The 25,070-nt window shown below is 37.2% G+C and overlaps 1 protein-coding gene across 1 annotated transcript in view; it reads right to left on the reverse strand.

Moving 5' to 3' along the window:
- Nucleotides 1-25,070, reverse strand: part of nlgn1 (neuroligin 1) — a 385,517-nt gene that overhangs the window by 318,540 nt on the left and 41,907 nt on the right. The window contains exon 2 of the mRNA XM_036211636.1: nt 17,495-18,482. Within this exon, the coding sequence (XP_036067529.1) occupies nt 17,495-17,993 (499 nt within the window). The 5' untranslated portion in view covers nt 17,994-18,482. The remainder of the gene's footprint in view (nt 1-17,494; nt 18,483-25,070) is intronic.

A 25,070-nucleotide genomic window follows, 5' to 3' on the forward strand; every position in this document is an offset into this window, starting at 1 on the left:
AGACAGTAATAATATAAATAATATAATAATAATAATATGCAATATGCAATAATATAAAGAACATCTCAAAATGTGTTCAGGCAAATACAATGATGAATTAGAAGCTTATCTTTGGTACGTTTTTTACTATTACATGATTTCATATTTATACTTAGATGTATCATTTTAATAACACCTGCAAGAGTTGGGGTATTTTGCAACTCAACCTATAATGCTTCACAAATTGCAACAGTATAAAAAAATAATGTAACATGTAAATACTAAGCACACAGGAAGTATTAAATAATAAGAAAATATATTTTAAAAAGCATGAACAACTACTATCTGAGGTTAAAGTGCCTTTACTTTGTTAAAAAAAACAAAAAAAAAACAGATCCAAGTGTGAACAGGTACAGGGCGTTGCGTGGTGTGGGGGCTAGCACCTAGTTTTAACCAAAAAAGTAAAGGCATGGTTTGAGATGAACACCTCGGATGTCACGAATGAGCCAAGTCAGCAAAATCTTCATGCTTTGTTGTGAGCATAGTGTATTGGCACACTGGTGGTGGGCGTGTCACTTGAAAGCTCACATAATCTCATGTGCATTAATGGAACCTCTTTACCATTACAGCTGACTGAACAATAGCACCAGTTTATGTTTTAACAATGCTAACTGGAACCGGTTGTGCATTTCATGGTTGCGGTTTGACGCCAAAAGCGTTCTGTATTGTGCCTGTCATCACCGATCATCTTTGTCATTGTCTGGAACACTATTGTTCATGCAATGCTTCAAATGTTAGAAGTTTTCAAATCAATTTGCGCTGTCTTTGTTCAGAATATTGCTCTTGCAAGGTTTCACTTAATGTACTCGCACTCTTTTTATTGCCCTTTTATTTCCTTTTTATTGTGTTGTGTTTATTTCATTTTCCTGAATCTTGTCAAAGCGTTTGCATCTATCTGTGTGAAGCTTTTTTCATTTGCTTTTGTGTGTGAAAGGTTCTCTGCAATCAAAATTGCCTTGAAGTTACCATGAAGTTGATTTAAAAAGGTGAAAAATAAACTTGCAGTAATCAAAAATGAAAAACTGGATACAATAATCAATAAATCCTCACAATTTGAGTGTAGATATTTTTTTCCTCAGTTTTTAAAGGGGAAAAAGTGCTTTTGAACAATTGTCTTAAATTGTAGCCTCAAATTTGTTCTAAAATTGCTTAAAAAAAAAGGAGAGTAGCTTCCTTTATATTAAAACTACTATTTTAGTAACTCATCTGTGCTCCTCCATTTTGTGAGATGCTTCCAAAAACATGTCCTAGACAGATTTTGATAAAATCACATTTGTTATGGTAAAAATGTAAGAAAATAGCAAGATATTTAGTTAAAAACTGCAAACATATGATACATTGTCTTTGCATAAATTGTTCAATAATTTATTAAACTGCAACCATGATGTTTAAATGCTGCTTCATTCAAGTGCTGCTCATGGAAAACTAGAACAACCACATTTGCTAACATGTTTTAGCTCATTTTCTTGAGATAACAACCTATTTCTTGATACAAGATAATGCCTGTTTTCTTGAGAAAACTGTGACAAAATGAGTAATAAGTCATGCTTTCAAGCTTTGTTTTCTCAGGATAAAGACATATTTATTTTTCTCATTTTCTGAGATCAGTAGAAAAACATTACAGTTCGATGGAGGTGTGAGCCAAAATAACAAACAGGATTATCGCTAATCAATTGTCTTATTATTGATTATTTAAATCAGGGCTGCCCATTCCTGGGCCTCGAGAGCTACCGCCCTGCCGGTTTTCAGGATATCCAAGCCCTGCTAGCTGCAGGTTAGCTCAGTCAGATATCTACATTCTGATTGAATGAACATACCTGATCCAGGTAATCAGCAGCAAGCAGTGCAAGGAGAGCTGGAAAACAGGTAGAGTGGTAGCTTCCGAGGACCAGGAATAGGCATTACAGATTTAAATTGTGGTCCAATTCAGATGTTAATTGTGCAAAGTCTGTCTGTCTGCACAAACAATTTTCAGATTAATTATTTTGATTTGAGAAGATAAGCAACATTCAATGATCCCCAATCTTAATGATTTGTTTCTGCTTTTCTTTCTTGGTAACACCCATTGTTAATCTGTGGTCTTAAAATAACGAGTTACGTTTTATTCTGTAATCTAAAGAAAAGAATTTTGTCTTTTTCAATCACAAGATAATGCTAGATTTTCTAGAGAAAAAAAAAATTCTCCTCTCAAAAAAAAAACCAAAAAAACAGTTCTTATTTTGTGATATCTAGTTATTAAGTTATTATTTTGAGCAAAAAAAAACTGAAAAGAACTATTAGCAGATATAGTCATTATCATCCTCCACGGTTAATACTATGGGAGCCCTCATGCAGATTTCACAAACTTCACATGAAAATGGGCGATTTTATTTTATTTTATTTTATTTTTAGTTTAAACCAGCAGGGAAAAAGAAAAACTGTCAATTTTGTGGGGGTTATAGGGGATTGCATCATAGATGAAATCAACACTGGTTAAAATGACGTGGAGCACAAATGAGTGTGTGTTTGTGTTGACTGAGAGTGAGCAAATGCTAGAAATTACCAGGAGACACGAATGTAGCAATAGTGAGCTCTTAATGAGAAAACAAGGAAGTTCCATGCAGTCCGATGTCCGATTGCTGTCTGAAATCTTTATCTTTTTTATCCATTTAAGATGTAACACTTTTCATTTCATTGCAGCCTCAGACTGCAGTTGACAGACACCATTCATCTTTCATTTACTGTAATGAAAAGCAGAATGCGGTACATGAGTAGCAGGTCATATTTTATTTAGTCCGTTTTCACTCCCCTTCCTCGTGCAAACGCTAACATCATTGCCTAAATTTGGTTTGAAGCTGCTTTTCCATCATAATTGAGTAAATAGCTTCATGCATTACATAGCTGCATGACCGTTTTGGAAAAGGTCCCATAAATAATGACTGAAAGTGAAATGGAAACTATGCAAAAAGCTGATTCTTTTCTCTGCACTGTCTACCTCTGTAGCTGAAAATGTGCTTTGTCTGAAATATGCATGAGGCAGAATGTGTCCCCGCTGCAGCCCAAGTAATGAAACACCGCAGACAAGCGGCATGTGAGAAAACAAATCTGTTTTTGTTAGATGAACCTGAAAGATGGGTGTAATGTTATGACATTTGTATCCCCTTTTTGCAAGTACAACGGCGGAGTGCTGGAAGCTCAGATGTCCTTCATTAAATATTCAGACAAAAAATTCATAAGGAAACAGAAAAAGAAACCGTTTATTTACTTATAATCATGCAAGGGCCATGCATATGTATAAGCAGTTATCAATTCTGTCACCTTGAGCAGAATATTTTGCATGTGTTAACATGCGCAGATTTGAAATTACGGAGGGGGGGGGTGTTTAAAAATGTTTTTAGAAAAGCATGTTAAGGTCAAACTTTCTTATTCAACCTTTCCCTGACAAAGCAGCTCAGGGCTGCTGTGCCTTTAAGGCTCTGATGAACACTCTTAACTTGATAAGTATTCCTCTCACACCCTGCATCCCTTCCAAGTCTTTTGACTTATTTAACTCTTTGGAGTGCAAGTCAAAGGAGTAAGTCCCCCGCGAAGATTTAATCTTTTTGAATCGTATAAAATATTATTCCATCTCACTTCTAGAAATTTGAAAAATGTAAGCTGAATTCAAGCTTGAATTGTACAAAAATACAATAAACCTGTAAATAATTCTGAATTTTCTATACAATTATAACAAGATTTAAATGTATAGGTATAAAATATTAAAATAGTGAACTACTAACTTGAACCTTTTCTCTACTTTTTTTTCTAAATTTGGGAAATTCTGTGTAGATTCATATGAAGAACATGAAATTAGATCATAAATTTAAACTGTTGAAAAGGGATAAAAAGAGATATTGAGTGATTAATAAAAATGAAAGCAGTGATGAGTTTTCAGAAATTAAGGAACCTTTTGGATAACCAGGACTTACATTGAAATCTGCAAGTAAATTAGACAACAAAATAAATACATAAAAAACAGATTTTGATAAATCCCTAAACATTAATATTGAACCATATTAGCTACAGATGATCTAGAAAGTTATTTCCAAAATATATAACGTTCTGGAGGATTTGAAACAACAGTGTCCATAAAAGAGAAGTGGGAAAGAGAAGCCAACTCTGAGATTTTAACAGAGGGATGGGAAGACAAACGAACATCAATGGGAAAATATAAACTATTTTTGGAGGTACAGGTGGAAGAATACTTATTATTTCGTGATCCCTGCAAAGAAAAGTTACAAACTGTTGGATACTGTGGTGCAATTAAATCAGATCACTTTCATGTATTCTGGGCTGATAAATCAGAGTTGGACTAAGATTTTACTATACATATACGAAACAAAATAAATCAACTTTGAGATTATGTACTTGGGAAAGACTGAGATAGTCAATCTAAAAATAGTAGATGACTATAAAATCTTGAGAATTATGTTGCTGGCCATGAGATTATAAAAATTGAGGCCTCGCATCAGACTGGTGACCTGTCCTGGGTGTACCCTGCCTTCGTCCATCAGTATCCGGGTTAGGCTCCGGAATCCCCGTGCCCCCGAGAGGGACAAGCGGCTAATGAATAAATAAATATAGACAAAAATATAAATATACATTTTCATTTTTACTTTGGTTCGTGCACACAGGATCTGATGGTCGCCCTTAAGAAGCCAAATTTGATCTCAGGTCAGAGCAGCTTATAACAATGTTGGCGCTCAGTTACTCTGTGGTTAAACGGAGACACCAGAGCTGCATCTGTGCAACAGCTCATAAGAAGGGGGACCCAGCGCACGTTAGGAGTGGTTAAAGCTTGATTTGTTAAACAAATTAGGCCCCTATTAAACATACTAAATACAGTTAATAAACTGATTGGGCACAGCACAGCCAATCAACACTGATTAGGTCCACTGAGCAGCACTGAGCGGCTCAGTCATTAACTGAAGGAACAAAGACGAGGGGCAAAAAACTAACTTAATTGTAATTTACAAATTCTATTTTTTTAGTTTCACCTGATCAGATGGACCAGAAATGACAGCAAAGTGTTGAAACAACTGGAGGTCACAAGTGCTGAAAGTTTGCCATCGAAACGACAGCTTCCACAGATCACAGCTACAGCTGAGCCCAAACAGAAATGAAACGCAGCACCTGAGACGGTGACAGGAGAAGACGGGGGAGCAGCTACAAAGAGGTGACACATTCAAAGCTGTAACAAACAGCTACAAATATAAATGTTTATCTATCTTTACTCGGGCTGAGAGAATTCTGGAAATGGTGTTGTTTCATTCAACTTCCAGATCGAATTCTCAGAGCACTATGAAAAAAACACACATGATGTACATTAAATAATTTAAAGAACTTAATGTAACAAAACTTGTCTTGCATTTGTTCTTAGCACAACTTCAGACATGTCATTAGTTTATTATGTTACCTATGTAGGACTTGTGTGACAGCTCCAGACCTGTTGGTTTTTGTTTACATTTCCTTACAAATTTGACATTATAATAATATAGTGGCAGTAGTATTACTGTTTAAGGCATACACAGAAAATATAAAAGCTGTATGATCAAACAAAAAAAGTTCAGATGCAACCAAAAGTGGAAGCACAACAGCGGGAATACATCAGGAAGCAAATGCAAAGAGAGCACGCCTTAGTTCTGTCATAGCTACATACAAGTATGAAAAATGATCAGCTGACAAACTCCGGTTCCTGGTTTAAGGTGCCAGCAATAAACATCAGCTTCCTTTTTAAAGACTTTGCTTTTCTTGAACTTCCATCAGTGTTTGAAGCAGTTTATCAGTTATAGTTTTATTAGGACTGTAAATTGGGATTTTGGATTTTCTGGGTTCATTGAGGGTTGTAGAGAGGTGTGTCTGCACCTAAAGCCTTATCCTGGTTCAGACTGCATCTGGTCCAGCTCTGGTGCGGATGCCGCAGTCTTGAAACTTGAAAAGTGCGAGAGGCACTCAGACTACATCCATCCACTCCGGCCTCTCCAGCGCTCCATTTTCTTGGCTTTAAATTTTGGCAGGACGCCGGAGCCGAGCCGGAAAAAAGGTTTATTATTCTGCTGTACTTTCTGTTTTCACCAAGTTGTAAACATTGCGTCACTGTGAAAACCAACCGCGGTCTCCCCTACTTGTTACCCAACACCTGCAACAGAGTGAAATATGTACATTTATGCCTAGATAAGACAAAAGTATCATTACAAGTTCAGTGCTTACCCATTTTATGAAGACGAGTCATGCAGAAGAAGTGAATAGAATTCAAAATCATGACAGAATGAGGTTTTGCTTTCCAGTACTTCCTATATAAATGGTGGGTTAATGTTTCTCTGTGCTTGTGTTTGGTGCAGTGCGATTCATGTGTTGTTCCTCTTCCCCACTCCCCTCCGGGGAAATGGGAGAGTTTTCAGATTCCAGGTGGATCGCCTGTGCTCCTGTTTCTGGCCGTGGACCGCACCTCTGGCTCGTCTTGGCTGTGGACCTCGCCCCCACCTGTCCCCCAGTCCACTCTGCGTGAACTCTATTTAAATATGTAGTTTTAGAGCTAGATAGGATAACTCTTCTTTAATTGTCCTGGTAAATCGCCTGTCCGTCTTGGGAAAGGATCATCCCTAAGGTTTCTTCTTTTTTCCTGGAATCAGGTTTTATTTAGGAGTTTTAAGGACAGGTCTAAGGAAAGGGATAACCGGTTTTATTTAGTCTGTTTACTTTAGCAATTAGCTTTTGTTTATATCTTATGACCGACCTTCTGCTTCAGTACAGTTATAGGCATGAAGCTTATTGAGGCAATTGTTTTGGGATATTAGACTTTGTAAATAAAATTCAATTGAATTGAAATATCGCTTAAACTTACGAGAGTTCAGAGTCTCACAATGTTGGCAGTAGAGCTTGTGGCTGCAGCAGGGCCACAACCATCCATAGCCAAAGGAAGTCGTCTGGTGTAGACCGTTCTGATGTCCACACTGGAGCTGGACTGGATAGAGTGTGAGCCCGGGGTAAGTGTTGCTGTTGCCTTGAGGCTGGTGCGACCATTGCATGAAAGATGAATGTATATTGTGAGTGCGTAAAGTGTATCATGAAATATTTGTAAGGATAATGCAAGTTAGACACACTTATGACGTATGGGGGATGCTGTCGCCTTTTACGCAGCACTCTAGTTATTAGTGAGGAGGTGGCTCCTTATTGAACGTGTGCGGCGCTGCACATACATATGTGATGTTTAAGAAAGATGTCCACACAAACTATGCTCCAATTGTCCAATTTCTTCATTTCTAACAAGCTGCGTGCAAAGGGACATGCGAAGAGTACACACATTTCACGTGTACAGCACAAATGGGCCTCCTGTGTAGTGCACAAAACAGGACATGCCCAACTGCTTTAGTATTTACTATAAATTGTTGGGCGCAGCACGCCCATAGAAAAAAATTAGCATGAACATTTTCGCTTTCAGAGCTCACCGAGTGGTCTACCATCTTAAAAGTTGAGTGTGTGTCACCTGTGTGTCCTGTACAGGTTTGCCTATTTTTTGCCTATTTTGCCCGTATCCACCCACAAGGGCTTAAAATGGTCAAACTGAGGACTAAAAGTCTGCAATACACTGATTCTGGGTGAGATGAAAAACTGCAGAGAAAGATCCCGCAGAACTCATAGAATGAGAAATAACAAGTAGATTTGACATTTATGAATCATTCATATGGTTTTTATATTCATGGCTTGTTAGGTACCCCTCCGTTTGGCTTCCATCTTCGGACTCCACGGCTGTCCCACCATGAGAGCAGAAACTCATTCAGGTGAAAATGTGCCTTCATCACACGCCAGCCATGACTTATTCCTCAAAAGGTTTACCTTGACTTCTGTGTGCCTGATGAAAAATGCTGTCCTTTTTTAATCATGAAAGTTTAATTTACTTATTTCACCAATAATTTTGAAACAAATATTTGTTGGACAAAAAGAAAAAAACAAAAACACTCTATGGCTTTGGAATAAAATGAAACTGAGATGCATGTGTGAGAAGAAGACAAAGACAATCCAGGGACACCTGAACAAGAAGGTCTGTGACTGCTTCTGCACGACATTTCCTCCTGTCGTCTCTCAGCAGCTTCAAAAATAAGTCGAGGCAGAAGGAAAGTAGTTGAAAATTGCAGCCAGGACATGGACAGACAGCAGAAAGGTGAAAGGTGGAGCAGTCAGGACAGACAGAGGAGAGCAGATGCAGAGAAAGAACTCCTGCTTTGTCAGAGGAAACAAAGACATTATGTATTAACTAAATGATAATAAAATTCACATCTACATCAAAGCTTGCAAATTAAGACAGAACAAAATAATTTTCCCATAATACTGTAACGCTCCTTTACGGTCATTTTTTTTTAAATCTATGTGCAAAATGACTTTTTTTTCTGGTTACTCTTTCACTAGTCTGTCCACATGGACAACGAGGCTGATGTATCAGCTGCTTATGAGCATTTCAGAAATATGAATTTCCTCATATATAGTCTGAAACTGTTGATCTGCATGAAAACAAGCAGGGGCTCAATTTCTGATCCTGTTATCGGATCAGGACGGATCACAGAGTTTCAGAAATCGATTTTGGCATCCTTCCTGATCAGGTATTAAATATTCCTTTTATTTTATTATGACCATCAGCGCTTTATATTTGAAGCATATCATGACAGATACATTTTCTACAAGAAGTCTGCATCTTATGAACACATCACAACATGGTATTGCTGTGAAGCGCAGAAAAATACAGCAATAGTTTGAACAAGAAGCGCACAAAACCAGTTCAGTAATGACAAGTTAATTCTTGATGTGAACTAGTCATAAATACTAATCATCATATTTAAGCTACAGCAGTAATTTTGAAATATATATATATATTATTGATTTTCCAAAATTATGGGAGATATGAATCACATCTGATCAAAAACGTTCTTTAGTTCTGAAGATATTTAAGCTTCAGTCACCAAACTTTCTCACATAATTAATTATCACCTATTTTTCTGGGTTACAGTTAATTGTTTACACGTTGAAAATTGCACTATTTTTACTTGACTGTTGAAGCTACTCCACAGAAGTGTTTTGTTTTAGTGCAACATGATATGCTCATTTTTTTATGTGTTACAAAAGTATCAGATCGATACTTGGTATTGGCAGATTCTCAAAACTAAAATGGTTCAAATCAGATGAGGGTAGAACAAACTTAAGTGGGACATCTTTTAAAACAAGACTTCAAATCAGACATTCAGTCAGATTACCAATGCTACATTTAAATTTAGTAAAGAGAACAATCACTTTAAAATTTGGAGAATCCACGGGTGTCAGATTTAGGCTATGTCCAAATTTCCACCTTAAGCCCTAACTGCTAAAAAACTAGTGCAGGACTATCTAGTGCCCTGGATTTTAAAAGCAATTCAGACACCGTGCTCACAATTTCTTTCTTTTTTTTTTTTTTTTTTTGAAAGCTGAATATGACGCCACCAATTTCTAAACAATACAAGCATTTTGAGATGATTAACTATTAATCCAAAGTGTTCTGACGATGAAAACATGAGTAGTTTATTTAAGCAATACATGAAAATACTTTATATTTTGCAAAAAATGTTCAAATGCAATGCATTGTGGACTGTATTCCCAAATCTAGTGAGCATCAATGCACACTGGATTTTCACTGAGAATTCTGGGAAATTTCTAGGGCCCTTGATTTTGAAATTGTAAATTTGGACAGCACTCCAAAATGAAAAATGCACTATAAGGGATTTAGACGAAGCCTTAGCCACTGTTTTTTTTTTTTTCGTTTCGTTTTTAAACATCATATTTTTTCCATTTTATTTCTTTTTTTTGGTTGCTCTTATTTGCTGTCACCAATATGAACCAATTAAAAAAAAAAAAGAAGTAAAATTCACTTTAAAACCCTAGAAGAAAATTGCTCTTAGGTAGCCCACTTTGGGGTTAAGGCAGATAAAGGAGAAATGTTCATCACTATGTCTGTGATTGCTTTACATGACATGGAAACAGTAAATTGTACTGCCTGTAGCGATGACATAACTTTTATGTTCAGTCAACAAATAAATCTGTATTTTGTGTCCGTCTGTGCTGGCTTGTAAGAAATCCACAGGACCCAAATAGAGACGCTCAGACTGTTTAAGTCAGCACAACAGCAGCCAGAGGACTCAGGTTAGCAGACGCAGGAAAACTCGTCTGAACAGCCAACTGTCTCAGAATGTCCGTTTTCACAGATCGTTCCTGAAAGAAAACACTCCAGCATTTTTGAGGACCTCGACGATTGCTTTTATGTCTGGACGTTTCATTTACTGATCTTGTCCCTCTTACAGAGAGCTGTGCTCCTCATTCTCGTTATGATGCCGCAACATGTTAAGGCCTCTGCGCACAGACACAAGACTACTGGAGTTTTGTTTGCTAACTTGCACAGTGATGGTGAAGATGCTCAGAGACACATTAGTTAATGCAGCTGAACAACAACATGTCTCAACGCTTCCATGTCGGATGTGAACAATTTCCTTTGACATTTTCAGAAACACTTATTTTGCAGGTAAACATGATTGTGAGCGTCCACAATCAGAAATATGACTATGATTTTTTTTCTTAATGTAATTTAATTGAAAGAGGTAAAATTCGGATTTATACAAGGCTCAATTCACAACCTTGATGTGTCTAGCAAAAAACATCATATTCCATAGTGTTAATAATAATGACTGCTATAATCCAATTCAGTCAAGATAATTCTAACAAGGACAGCATGTATAGAATTGCCTTATAGAAGTGACTAACGCCGGATTCACACTAGACGCTGAAGCGCTGCGAAGCGGTCTGCGCGAGGAGTGATATCCGCTTCACCTCCAGTTCACACCAAACCCATATTTTTCACAACGGTCAACAGGGCTTCTGAACAGCTTCGATCTTAACCTGTCCCGAACTGCTCTCTGCCTCTCTCTTGTTGATTTTGTTTTTAAGACACCAAAAACCACACAACCCACCCCGTAGTCAGACCACTATGTTGATCTGTGTGTGCATGTGTGTGTGTCTGTTCATTGTGCATTGTTTGTGTGTTTATTTTAATCTCTATAGTCTGTTTAGATACAAACATTCGATTGCATTTGTCAACCGCAGTACTTTATTGTGAAAAATTGGTTATATTTTGAAAATTGACCAGATTTTCTCGTGTATTTTGGGTTAGCTTCCTGCCAGGATTGACGCAGATCGCTCCCGCAAAAAAATTGACCAGACGCCAAAACGAGCTGGCTGCAGAGGACCGTGGCGCTTCACGTCTGTTGTGAACTACACCATAGGTTAACAAGGGCGGCAAATGGAGGTGGCCTCCATTCCGTGTCTGGTGTAAACCCTATAGGTAACAGATTACATCCAAGGGGTTTTGGTGTAATTCACCATATTTCACAAGCAACAAACTCCCTTTAGTTTATGGAACGCTAGAAATACATTTCTAGAAGCAGGCTTGGTAAGAGCAACTGGCTCCTGTAACTGGTTTGAATTCCAGGGGAAAATTTTTTTTAAAACTCAAAATGTTAATAATTCAAAGTGCAGTTTAGGTTTTTTTTAGAAATTCAAAGCCCAATGGACACCAAAAAATAAGCTGTGGAGGTCGAAAATATAGTTTCAGAGCAGGAAAAACCAAATAAAAGATAACTTATATATAACTTTGCATCTAGATGCATTCAATCACCTTAAAATAGGGTAAACAATTTGCATTAAAGTCCCACTCCAATCATCTTTTGATCTATTTTAAAAGCATTTGCGGTTGTATTTTAATATTATACAATTTTTAGCCAATCAAAAAGCCTGTGTCGTTTTCTTTAACACGGTTTCTGCAGAGCGACAGCAGTTCAGTAGAAATTTGGCTCTCAGTCGTTGTCGGTTTTGTTGGCGAAATATTAACAGTCAAATAATAACAGTGCAACAAAAATGTGGAGAAAATCTTGGATCCAACCAGCCGTACAGTTCTGATCCAGATTCCAGATCAGATGAGGAAAACACAGACATTCATGGATCTATTTGTCTGCAAGTGGATGCATCAGAATGGAGCAGAGCAGGGAGCTTGTGGCTTGTAGCATCTGTGTCAGAGCTACAGGTTTTTCCCAACTGCAATTCTTTATCCGATCCTGATTCACTACGATTTCAATACATAAATACACATAAATGTAGTTTTAAGCAAATATATTTTTTTTATATTAGTCCTCCATCATGAGACTTAAAAGTTTTTCTTTTTAGAATACTATTACTAGGATCTCTGCATGTGATATCCTCGACAAGGATTTTTTTTTGTATGATTAAAAATGTTTGACTAACAGCTGCCGTGTGTTTTGCTTAATTGTTATGACAGGCCTGCCGCTCTCATCTGTCCCGTCTCAGCATGTTGGGTTTCTTTTTTCCGTCCTGATGTCCTCTGTGAATCAATCCACTGCTGCCGTGCAAACAGACACACAAATCTAACGCCAGGCAACTGCTTTAATCCAATTATCCTCAATAAATTACTTTGCTCTGTTTACAGGATGTAATGAGTGTAAGTGGAATACCAAACAGACTCGACAAAATGATTTTCTAACATGATAATTCCGCTCTTATTTCCAAAAATCCATACAAACTGTATTAGTGGGCTTTTTTTTTTCCTCACACTGACAAGATGAAAATGAGATAGATTGCACATCTTCACCAAATCCGCCATTATATATCTAAATATCCTCAAGGCCATAAGTCTGGCCATGAATAAATGTCTCCAGTCCCACCCACTGACCACACGCTGATGATAACTGAACTTCTGAAAATAAAAAAAATAAAACATCTGTCTGTGAGTTTAACATTTTCACATTTGCTTTCCTGTAATGCTTTAAAGCTCTTCTGCAAAGCTGATACCCAGTCAAAAATATAAACTCATTGTAAAGCGACAGAAAATTGTTCCTGACTTACCAGAGCAGTGCTGCTACACCTGTATGATTTACTGAGAACCTTTTTTTAAGAAAGCCTTTGTGTCATTTGCCTCCCTGTGGACCTAATCAACTGAGACGTTAACTGACCCTTAGTAACTGCGCACTAGCGGCAGGAGATTCTGATAAATAAAGTGGACATAGGTTTGAGTGGTCCCTCTATATATAGGATGACCCTCAATCTTTCTGACTTTTGACATTGTCTCTTCACGTCTAAGTCAATTGAATTTACTTAAAGTATCTTGAAATGTTTAACGTGAGATATTATGGACAGAGTGCATACGCTGTTTTGTTTATTTATTTATTTTTAAGTTTCTTTATGTGATTTTTTTTTTTACCTTTCCTTATCAAGAGAATCTTACCATGAAAAAAAACGAAAAAAAACTCATGTACAATGATGATCTTGATTTTGGAATTCTGTTTCTGGGCTGTGGAAAGAATTAGGGCCTTCCACAGCCTCACTTTCATTGGAAAGTGAGTTTTAACCACTTCTGACAAATACAGTAGCCCTGTTTAAAGCAGCAGACATGCTCCCTGCCTATTTAGTAGACTCCTGTGGGTATGCATGTTGTTCCATCAGAATGCACAGGAAGTGAAACTACACTTAGTGAGAGCAAAAACATTATTCATTGTGAAATAAATTAAATGAATTACAGTGCCTGATCACACTGGACCTTGTTCATTGTTTTTAGATATTTTTCTTAAAGGAGTCATTTTAAAATGAAAGATTTGTAGAACTGAGTGAGAAAACAGACTCACTCCGATTTGTGCTTGTGTATTTCTTGATTTGTTTGTGCGTTAAGTCTTGTTTTGTAACTCGTAAAATAGGTTTTGCGCATAATAAAAATAAATAAATAAATAGCTACAAAACACAATTTACACATGCACAAATTAAAATTACAACAGCTTGAAACTAATTACACACTACAATATTTAAAAAGTTTGCACGGATCACCTCTAACGCACACACAAAACCTCAGTTATGCACGATTCTGTCCTTAGACTTATTTCACGTCTCAGAGATTCGTCTGTAAGAGATGCGTTTAACTACTACTAGAATGCTCGGTCATCAGAGTTTTCTTTTCAGTCATTTTAAACTTAGATAATGAATTTTATCTTGTAAAACTTGAAATTTTTCCACTTTCTTAAACAGATATGCCCCATAATTAATAATATAAAAAAGTCTAAATAAGTGTTTGTAAAACACTCATCTATTTTAAAAATAAAATATTTTCCAGAAAAGAGAGTTTTCGATCTGCAGCACCTCCCCTGACAGCTCCTCTGACACGGGGCAATCAGTTTCACATCTAAGTTCAAAGTAGCTGATAAAAAACTCTGATGAACGAGTATTTTAGTAGTACTTGAATGCATCACTCGACAAATCTCTGAGACATGAAATAGGTCCCACCATAGAATTCTGCGTAACTTAGGTTTTGTGTTTCAAATGATATATATATATATATACAGTATATATACATAAATTGTAGTTTAAGATATTTGAGTTACATACTGTCCAATCAGATGCCTCAATAAACGTTTGTCATGTCAATCTTTCAAAACATTTTATTGACAGATTGTCCAAAGATCGCTTTCAATTGGTGGAGGCGTGGCCTTCCAACAAGCTCATTCCTGATTGGCAAAAGTGGTTTATATAGGAATGCTGACTCAGCAATTACTGCTTCCAGACGAATTCTGGTTCCAACATGGCGATGTCCGTGTAAGGAAAAATAGCAACAGAATTGACTGCATTTCGTTGGAACTGGAGGTAAGACATTTTCAGTGAGGTGTCACTCACACTCAATCAAGCCGCTGGTTCCAACATCACTTCAGAAAGTTATCATCAAGGATTATTTAATCTGGTATATGTGCCAAACAAGTCTTGAATTAGATCTTAACACATAAATCAAAAGTTTACTGTGTAAATAAAGATATACAGTGTCCCCCCCCTTATTCGCAGGGGTTAGGTACAGGGGACATCCGCGAATACGCCAGATCTGTGAATACTGAGACCCCCCCATATATATTTATATATAAATAACGGCTTATTTTAGTCAAACTTTGGCAATGATCTTTTAAACAAATTTGGAATTAAGTCAAATTCTACATTACCTTACTTTCACTTTTATTTATGTATTTTTATCTAATTTATTGGTTTTAGACTGCAGACTAATTGGATGAAAAGACTTTAAGTGTCTGCAGGGAGAGGAGGTGGGTGAGTAATCTTTTTTTCTTTTTTCAAATTTTAACTGCATCATGCAATTAAATAAAGTGGTAAAAAAAAAAAAAAAACAATTACATTTAGTGCAAAACAGCCAGCAAGCATTAATCATAGTTCAATTTACATTCACTTTAATAACAAGGTTACAGATCAGAGTGGCTGCACTGATCTTTGCCCGCTGAGGCGTGCTCTGTAGTGCGGAGCTGCTGTGTGTAACACGAAGCGCTGCTCCCTGACATTTCAAAGGAAGATTTTTCTTCCCTCAGTGCACAACCAGAGGGTAGTACATTTAAGCCAGATAAACAAACCCAAGCAAAAGCAACCTCAACTTGGGGGAAAAAAAACAGAGAAATAAGCCTTAAATACGACAAAATCCACTTTTTTTGGTCCAAGATACATTGTTTTTTTGCACTTAATCTTCTTTTATCACAAAGTAAAAAAACGAAAATATCAGGGGCGACTGTCTGAGCCTTCGTTTCTAAATAATGATTTTCATGCTGTGTGATGGATACGTAAGCTCCTCTAATCCCCCCGTTTAAGTGAATATCCCTCTCCTAGTATTTGTTTGTGCGACACGTCGGAGAAGACGAGCAAAGAGGAAGAGCGGCGACATTAGAATAAATTGTGTTGTAAGAAGAATATACAGTAAGTGATAATATGAGCTGCTGCCAAGACAATGACATTAACACCCAGGCCTCATCAAGGACACTGTCAGCAACCCTCCCCTCATTCTCACTCGCACACACACATCAATATCTTGGACGAAGCTGAGAGACAGAGGGAGGAAGACGGAGCAGCGCAGAGGGCATTATCTTGATGAAACAGTTCTCTGCACAGCCGCCCGGGCCAACCTGAACACAGCACTGCTTTCTTTTAATGGAGATTACACAGCCAAGGTCCAGCCTGAGCTCATCTTATTTAACACTGCATACAACTCCATCACTGTGTGTCGCATGTTTGCAACTGTGTGCCTTTATCTAATATGCTGCCACCCCAACGCACATCAACTATTATTACTGCTCACCTCGTGGCCCCAGAGCCGGCAGCCAATCACAACTCCCACTCCTGCTGGCCAATGAGAGAATAGAAGACATGTGCAGCACACCAACCACTCTGTCATGCAACCATCTACAGATAAAGTGATTCAGAAGATTTTTGGGGGCTTTGTGAGGTTTTTAATCCTCTTTCATTTATTCTCTTAGTGGCTTTTGCACTTACAAGAACACTTCCTGTGACATGTTAATGTAACCACCATTTAATTTGGCTTAAAACCATTTCCATCTTCGGCTTCTTCTTCATTTAAAAGACCCGCAGACACGCTGAGTCACCAGCTGAGTCATTGGTAGACTTCCATCTTGATTTCTTTACACTGTGTGTTGCATTACACACATCCTTCTTTCTTTTGTCCCTTTTCTCAGTGGCACAAGTATAGTTTGCATTCAGATTATACATACCTCCTTGTCTACATATTTTCTTGCCCGGTTTCCTCGCACATTCCTTGGATATTCTTTTGACTGTAAAATGAATAGAAAACTAAAGAATAACATGGAGCCCCTGAACGCGCAGTGCACACATGCTCACACGCACTCCGACACACGCCATGTACACAAAGCCGACTGAGTGAAAAAGACTTGGAGGGAGGAAAAAAAGGAAGAGAGAAATAAAGACGGAGGGAAAGAATGAATTGCACCAGTTTAATCAGAGCAGCATTCAGTCATTCAGTCAGCCAAATCAATCGGTGACGATCATGACAACGACTGTCTTGTTTAATGAACTGTGGCCTTTGTGACAGAGCACAATACATTATGATGAGATACAGACATGAGGGAAGAGAGAAGGCAGCTTGCAGAAGATGGCAAATGCAGGGATGAGGAGTCAAAGGAGGGTAGAATGAGAGGAAAACCTGTTTAAGGAGCAATAAAGGGCGAGATGAAGCGACCGAACAGGATGGAGGATGGAATGGGAAGAGTATAGGGCAGCTGTGAGAGCTTGTTAATGGAGAACAGACATGAGTACACACTGGTGTCTTTTTCATAAATCGCTTTCTCACACATTCAAGAATTAGGCAGGGTCATGCACGTGAACATGCACAAGGTCATGCAGCTACTCGCGGACACAAATTGACACAGATGCGCCCCCTCACTGATAATGTCACATCCTAATAACATTCATTTTCCCATTAAAGGTTGTGGGTTCAATTCTGTTGACTCTGCCTCCCATTTATTTCCTCCCCCACAACCATCCTACCCCCAGGCCTGTAGGGCCAACTCACCATCCTCTGTAGGGACGTAGATGTTGAGATAGAGGCAGTCCTCGCTCTGGTCCTGGACGTAAGTGGAGACCACGTCAATGCTGTTGGTAAACCACACTGGGAGCATGACGTCCGGGAGGCGGCCCTCCACAATGCTCTGAGGGCACACTGGGGCAAAGTGCGTGGCGTTGCGGATGTCTGACCAGGACAGAGGGGGCTCTGGAGGTTGAAAGCGGCGTTCGCCGGTGGGTGGAGCAGCATAGGGAACCCCTAGAAACTGAACAACAGGACCGAGGATCTCGTTGTTGAGCTCCTTCTTTATCCCTCGGATCTTGCCACTGCTGGTGATGACCACCGGGTCGTTCTCATCCAGTTTCTGACCCAACACTGCAACAAGCAGCAGGCCTGTGGACACCCACCATCCTGTGCTCCGTAAACCTCTGAGTCGTACACATCCCATTGTTGTGAGAGTTTGAAGGCAATTAAAACCAGTACTTGAACAGTGTCCCAATCGGGACATGCTTATGGGCCTCCTTTTGAAAATGTTTTGTGCTTATTGTCCTTCCAGAGTTGAGAGAAACGTCCTTTCTTGCACCTATGCCACCCAGCTACAATGACAAACTCAAGGCTTAAATAAATCCAAAAGAGATTAACAGCGGAGCAGCTGATGGTCGTGGTAGCTGAGGATCCTTTCTTTAAAGCCCAGGAAACAGAAACTATCCAAAGAAGGTGTAGCAGCCATCAAGTTTCCTCCTTCTTGATGAGGGGAAAACTTATAAACATGTCTCACAGTCTGGAAAACACTCCCAAGAAAGGTCATGTCAACAACCTCTGCCGTCGAGAAGAGCACATTCATCTTTAGGCATCCCTTGTCAGAGGGTGCAACAGCCCGTCAACGCTGAGGGTCTCCATCCTTTGAGCTGAGATTTCGGTGACAGAGGCCAGGGTAGGTAAGGTTTCTGAAGTAGTTGTAGTCGGCTTATGATGGATGAAGTCCAGACTCAAACCCCTGAAAGACACAAATAAGCCAGCCGGTTAGAAACCAGTCACCAAAAAAGAAAATATATATATATCCATCATGCTGCCAATTTATTACTACTTACTTTAATTGACTTTATTTAACAAGGATAGTAAAATAAAGAAAATAAGAGGGCTTATAGGGTATTATACACAGAGTTATTACATGTATTACTATGTTAATTAATTACAAGCTAGTATGCAGGTCAGTTTTTATTAAAAACACAATTTTTCACCATAAGGAAACAGTTAACATGTGTTCAAATGTTTGCTGTAAAAGAACCCCAAGTGTGTTTTTGTATTTCCTATTTTCATTTCTGCGTGACACAACACATTATAAAGACTGACCAACACAAACAACTTTCCTCCATCAAACCAAAAAAACATGCCGAAGGCTTTAAATTAAAAAAAAGTTGCATGATTAAATTTTGATTAAGACAGACTTCCCACCCGAGCCCCAACATTCAACTTTTACGGATCCATTCCAAAGAAAATTGTGTTTTGGGGATTTTTAACATGTTCTTGAAGCCTTATTCTCATGGTGGAGGACATATTTATAGAAAAACAAGACTACAATTACATTTCTGATAGGGATGGTGAATGTTACTGAGGTGGCGATCCAATTGGATTTATGAATCCAGCTCAATGATTCACAGATCAAACCAAGATTCTTACTCTTTCATATAATGTGATTGAACAGTTGCAATGTATTTTTACTGAATGTATTACATTTAAATTATGTGTATAATCCAATACTGCTCACCGTTTTTATTGCACTGCTAATGTTAGCTTGTGGTTGCAAGGGGCTGTAAGCTAGTGGGAGACTGTGTAAACAAATGGATGAAAGGGTCCCGCCCACAACTCAAAGGCACAGTTCTAATGAACTACTGCTTTTCTGTGGTAACTATCCCAGAAAACAACTTTTTTTTTTTTCTTTACATTTTGGCTACAGGTAACATAAACATAAAGAAAATACATGTGGGAATGCTTTTACAAAAGGTCAAAAGATGATTAGAGAAGTACTTTAGTTTAGTTTACATTAAAGTCATTCTGGTTTAAGTTGCTTGGTTTCTGGATTGGTGAAAAGCCTTTTCATCCAGGCTTTGGTGGCAAGGATTGCGCACTCTAGTTTACTTTGTCACCCGTATTTCTTGGTTAATGTAATTTTCTGTTTTGTGTCTCAGGTTCAAGTTAAATTCCTACACCGCTGTCTTAGTTCAGTTTATCACGATTGGTGTATGTTACCCTGGATACTCTTTATATGTTGACAGTACCACCTAAATAACACACATTATTTGACATACCATAACTCTTTGACTATTTTTTTGTAATTAATATGATTCCAATGGATTCTAATGCATAGAAAAGTTGATATGTGCCAATATTCAACACTTTAGGTCAGTGAAATGTAAAAAAATAAATAAATAAAAAATAAAAAAATAAAAATCACTTTTTTTTGCATCAGTATCATATTATTTATGTTGATTGAAATGAAATGAAATGAAATGAAGCCTTATTTGTAATGTGCAATTATAACACAGGTCAATACTACAATGAAATGCTTGGGATGAGAACCCAGTGAACTCGCCACATAAAACGACTGCGTAAACATTTCATTGATTTAAAGTTTTACATTTCAACACAAAGCTGCTTTTCTGTTTTTTTTTTTGTTTTTTTTAGATGCAAGTATTTCAAAATAAGTTTTGATTTTACCATTTTTTTTAGAGGATCTTTCATTTTTTTCCACTCCACATTATCCAATCCATTTTTTTCTCCTTTTAAATGAACTCTGCTTAAGTCCACTTCTGGCAGGACTGATGTCAGGATTCTGTGCTCAGGTTTGTCATGTTCTGTATTCTTCATCAGTCTCACCATGTTCAGGGTAAATCATCCACAATCGTCTTCATTTAGACACCTCAGTGTATTTAAGTGTCTGGTTTTCAGTTCTTCATTGTCATCTGTTCTGTTTTGTCATGTCACTAGTTTGGTCTCCTGTGATTTTGTCATGTTTAAGTTTCTGCCATCAACTCTTGTCTCCAGCTCTTGGGTCCTTCACCACCATCCATGACACTAACGACTGTCTTTAAAACCCTTTCAACTTGTGAAGGATCTTTGCTATTGTGAATTAATAGACTTTTAATTGTTTGGAAATGGTTTAATAACCCTTCCCAAATTGATCTGCGGCAGCAATTGCTCCAGTAAGATCAGCGATTATGTCTTCCTTTCTTGGCATTGTGTTAACTCCACCCCACTGAAAACCCAATAGCGGCAAATTTCCAAAAAGATTGCTGTCTTAGATTGTGATTGGCTCATCATATGCATTCAGTTGTATTTTTCCCCTTTTGCAGAGCGTCCATTCACATAAAATTTAGGATCAATTATACATTTCTTCGCACAATGACCCAATAATTCTATACTTTTAAAAAATATGTCAAAGACAAGACAATTAATGTTGAATATAGAAAACAGGCACAAACTTACAGACGCTTAAAAGGTCTTTTGTTTCAAGTTCATCTAATCTTGTATAAAAAACGAGTATCTGTTGCCACAAAGTGCCATTAAAAACTTTTATATAAGTAGAAGCACAAAAACAAATTAGTGCATATAAAAAACAGCATAATTAAGATAGTGTTTGTAGAACCTGACTGCGACGTGCTGAGATAAAATCCTCAAGTCCTTGAAGTCACATTTCACATCAAGATATGTTATATTTTGGCTTTTGCTTTTGCATTTCCTCACAGTATGTAATGTTTCTCCATTTAACCCTGGCATCTGTATCTTCTTCCTTGATGTTCTTTTTAATAACACTCATAAATGCCATCTTTGGTGCTCCTCTCAGCATCTTGCCTGGCAGCTCTATCCTAATAACTCATTCATTTTGACCATACATTCTATGTTCCTCTTTTGAACATATTTAAATCATCAAAGTCTGACCTCCCTGGGTTTACTTAAAAAAACATCTCTGATGTACTCATTCCTGATCTAGTCTGTTTGCATCACTCTCTCCACAGAGTCTGATCACCCTCAGTTCTACTGCCTCAAGTCTCCTCCGCAGTTACCGTCTCTTAACCAGTGCAACCCAACCTTGGTCCTCAGGATCCCTTTTTTTAACTACCTCTGGTCTATTCTCAACTGACCAACCAGATAAGGTCATTCCAAGTTCTGACTGGTAGAACAGAGTTAATCAGCAGCAAGGACGGCAGGGAAAGCTGGCAAACATGCAGAGTTCTCAACCTTGATAATCATGGTTGGATAATCCTAATCTAATCTAGGGCTGTGGATTGATAATTAGGTGGAGATCCGATTCACAAATAGAAATCAACAACTCATAGATCGAACCACGATTCTTACTTTTAATTTAACATATTTGTACAGTTTCTATGTCTTTTTACAGAATGTATTAAATTAAAATGATATGTATTAAGTCACCATCATTTACACTTTTATTAGAACAGCAGATCAGAATCAACAAAACTGATAAAAACACAAAGATTTAGACAGAAATAAATGGTGTTTGTCACTTTTAACATTTTCCTTTTACCAACTTTCTGGTTAAACTTCAGCACCAAACAAAACCTAAACATCACGATTGTTTTGGATCATTTAACATGAAAGTCCTGAAAATGTTCTCTACAATTTTTTCATCCTCCAAGTTCTTTGTGTTCTTAAACATTGGATTTCGGTGCAATGTTGGAATGAAAAGCTGCTTTTCTCCGTTGGAGAATCAGCTGATTCACGGTAATCACTTCACTACTGTGCAGATGGGAAGAAGTGAATCATTGGATGAATTGACACAAGTTCTGTAATTTGTTACATTTTAAATGTTTTGTTTTCATCAAGTTAAAACTTTCCATTGATGCTTTTCTCAACTCAAAGTTATTAAACTAATAATTTTAAATGTAACAAACTACAGAATTTTTGTTACTTGATTCAATGTTTCACTTTTTACAGTGCAGTGATGCACATCAGCACGAGGCTGCTTTTCTCAGCATCACAAATCGCTGGAATTCACTTATTTGCGTAAACTGTTTAAGAGTCCCCAGAATCAAAAGAATGGAGCTAACGCTTCAGTGTTAAAGCAAATGTAATTTTTCCAGCATTTATTTCTGTAATGGGATTTCAGTCTACTTTTTTTTTTCAACTACAAAAAAAAAAAAAAAAAACTGTCGCTGAAAATGTGTTTACGTCCTGTGACAGTAGGGCTGCTCATTTGACTTGTTTTTAGTTTATAAACTCAAAATTCAATGCTTTCCTGCATATCAGAACAAAAACCGTTGTTCTAAAATTGCATTTTTACTACACTCTACTATTTATAAAGATTGTGAATCGGCGATCTGGGATGCATTGGAAATATATTTGTACTTAAATTTCTGAGAGTTGATCTCGAGCACTCGGACACTCCTTAGAGCCATAATCTAATCCATGAGTAGCATTTGTCTTGGAAACCTTCCCTTTGTATATTTTTGTCAGTATTGTGTCACACTTTCCCTCGCTTGTTCTGTGTTAGTGATTCAGTTGTTTGATTTTGATTTCATTTTTACACCAATAATATTGTTCACCTCTACATAAACACCAATAAATTGGACTTTTTTTAATTTTTTTTTTTTACAAACAATCCCCTGGATCTGTATCAGTGTCTTTATTCTTGTATCATTTTATTTATTTAATTCAGGTACTTCAATATTCTTCATATGTTTGTTTTCACTTATACTCCTATATCCACACACACACAAAATATATAGTTTCAGTTCAATATGGGCAGTGAATAATATTTGTCTACTTATTTAGCTTTGAACTGCAAAATTACAATACATAAAATAACTGTGTCACCTTGATGCGAGGAACATTATCACAGAAACAGCATCTCTGAATTGAAAAAGAAAACCAAAATAACCAAACCAATTCTATCTTAGCATTGGTGTGATGAATAATTTTACAAGCATTTTCCTCTTTTGAACAAATAATTTGAGCAGAACAGCTCTTTCAGTGTGATGGTGGAGGACATTTTTAAAATGTTCTTGTTTTTTAAATCACTACATGTTCGATATTTGTACATGTTTTGTCACACTAGCTTTTTTTTTTTTTGCAGGACTTATTTCTGTCTTACATTGTCATAGTGTTTTTTTTTTTTTTAAATGCATTTTACTAGAAAAAAAAATGATATTTAAAAGTCCATTCCATTATGAACTGTTTTAATAATTGAGAAAAATTGAGGACAGCGCTAAAGGTTTCTGTGCAGAACCACAGACCAGGCAAATAATCTGGAGCTTAATGGATGAATAATCTGTGCTTCTCCTCTACAGTGTGTGTATTGCTGATGGTGTGACAGTGCTACAGTGTTCCACAAGGTTATGAATAAATGGCTCACTGGAAATGGTAATGAGCGTGCGTGCAATCAATACAGTATCAACGTATTTCAGTGAGCGATTGTTTAAGAGAGAAAGGTTAATTTAGATGAAACATAACTGCTCATTTTTGAAAAATGACGTCAAAACATTCTATTTTTTTTACATTTGTGGACTCCAACAAAGCCAACAAGTAAATTGATTTGATTTTCAACCATCACATTTACATGAGTCACAACATAGCTGTCAACATTTCCCATTTGAACTACGAAGCGTTTTTCTGCTTTGGCTTCAAATTGTATTTACCGTTTTGTTTTTTTGTATTTTACCAACATTTACCACCTGAAAGTTGTGTTGTTTTATCCAAATGCTCCGATCTTAACCACCAGCACTGAATGTTAAAACTGTGCCAACCATCCTTCCACAGAATCCCACTAAACCAAACTAGAACTCACATTTGTCCACATACAGTCATATTATTCACAGCCATCTGTGAGGTAATGAAGTGAAAATATATTTTTTTAAAGATGAAAGATTAAGGCGCACACACCTATACATACTTGAATTAATTTTCATCATTTAATTTTATCAGTACTCAACTTTAATTGTCAAACAAAATAGACAGATACACAAATAAACAAATTGGAATTTGTCACATAGTACAAACCTCCAGGTAATTATTTGCACTTTTTTTTTCCTGCAGGGAAATGTTTAAAAAAATAAAAAATGATAAGATGACAGCACATGTCATCGGTTTCAGGTCTAATTAGAGTTGATGATAAAAAACAGAGCTGAGGAAAGACGTCTTTTTGTCAATGTGTATTTTTATTGTAATTTATGTTTTTTTACTATAAGGTGTACATAATCCATATTCATTGTGTGATATTGTGCAAGCTGCTGTGCAGCAGAAAGTGCTTCGTTAGCTGCTTTTTAAGTCAGCAGTTTTATTATTTGTTTAGGGACGCAGAAGAATTGCCAACTAAACCGCTTTTACTTTAAAGAAAATAAAGAATGCTAAATGGTCCCTTTGGATCCCACCATAAAGAGAAACCTGTAGATAAAAAAATCCACCCTTTTCTTCACATTGTGTGAGTATTACAGGAGCTTCGATTAAATGGCTCAGATGGCGTAAAGTATTTCAGATTTTGGTTGCAAGTCTCTGTATACAGGAAGGCAAACAAGTATTTAAACACTGTGATTTTGCAAGTTCCTCCACTTAGAAATCATGGAGGGCC

The sequence above is a fragment of the Oryzias melastigma genome, linkage group LG4 (assembly GCF_002922805.2).
Source record: "Oryzias melastigma strain HK-1 linkage group LG4, ASM292280v2, whole genome shotgun sequence".
Classification (NCBI taxonomy): Eukaryota; Metazoa; Chordata; class Actinopteri; order Beloniformes; family Adrianichthyidae; genus Oryzias; species Oryzias melastigma.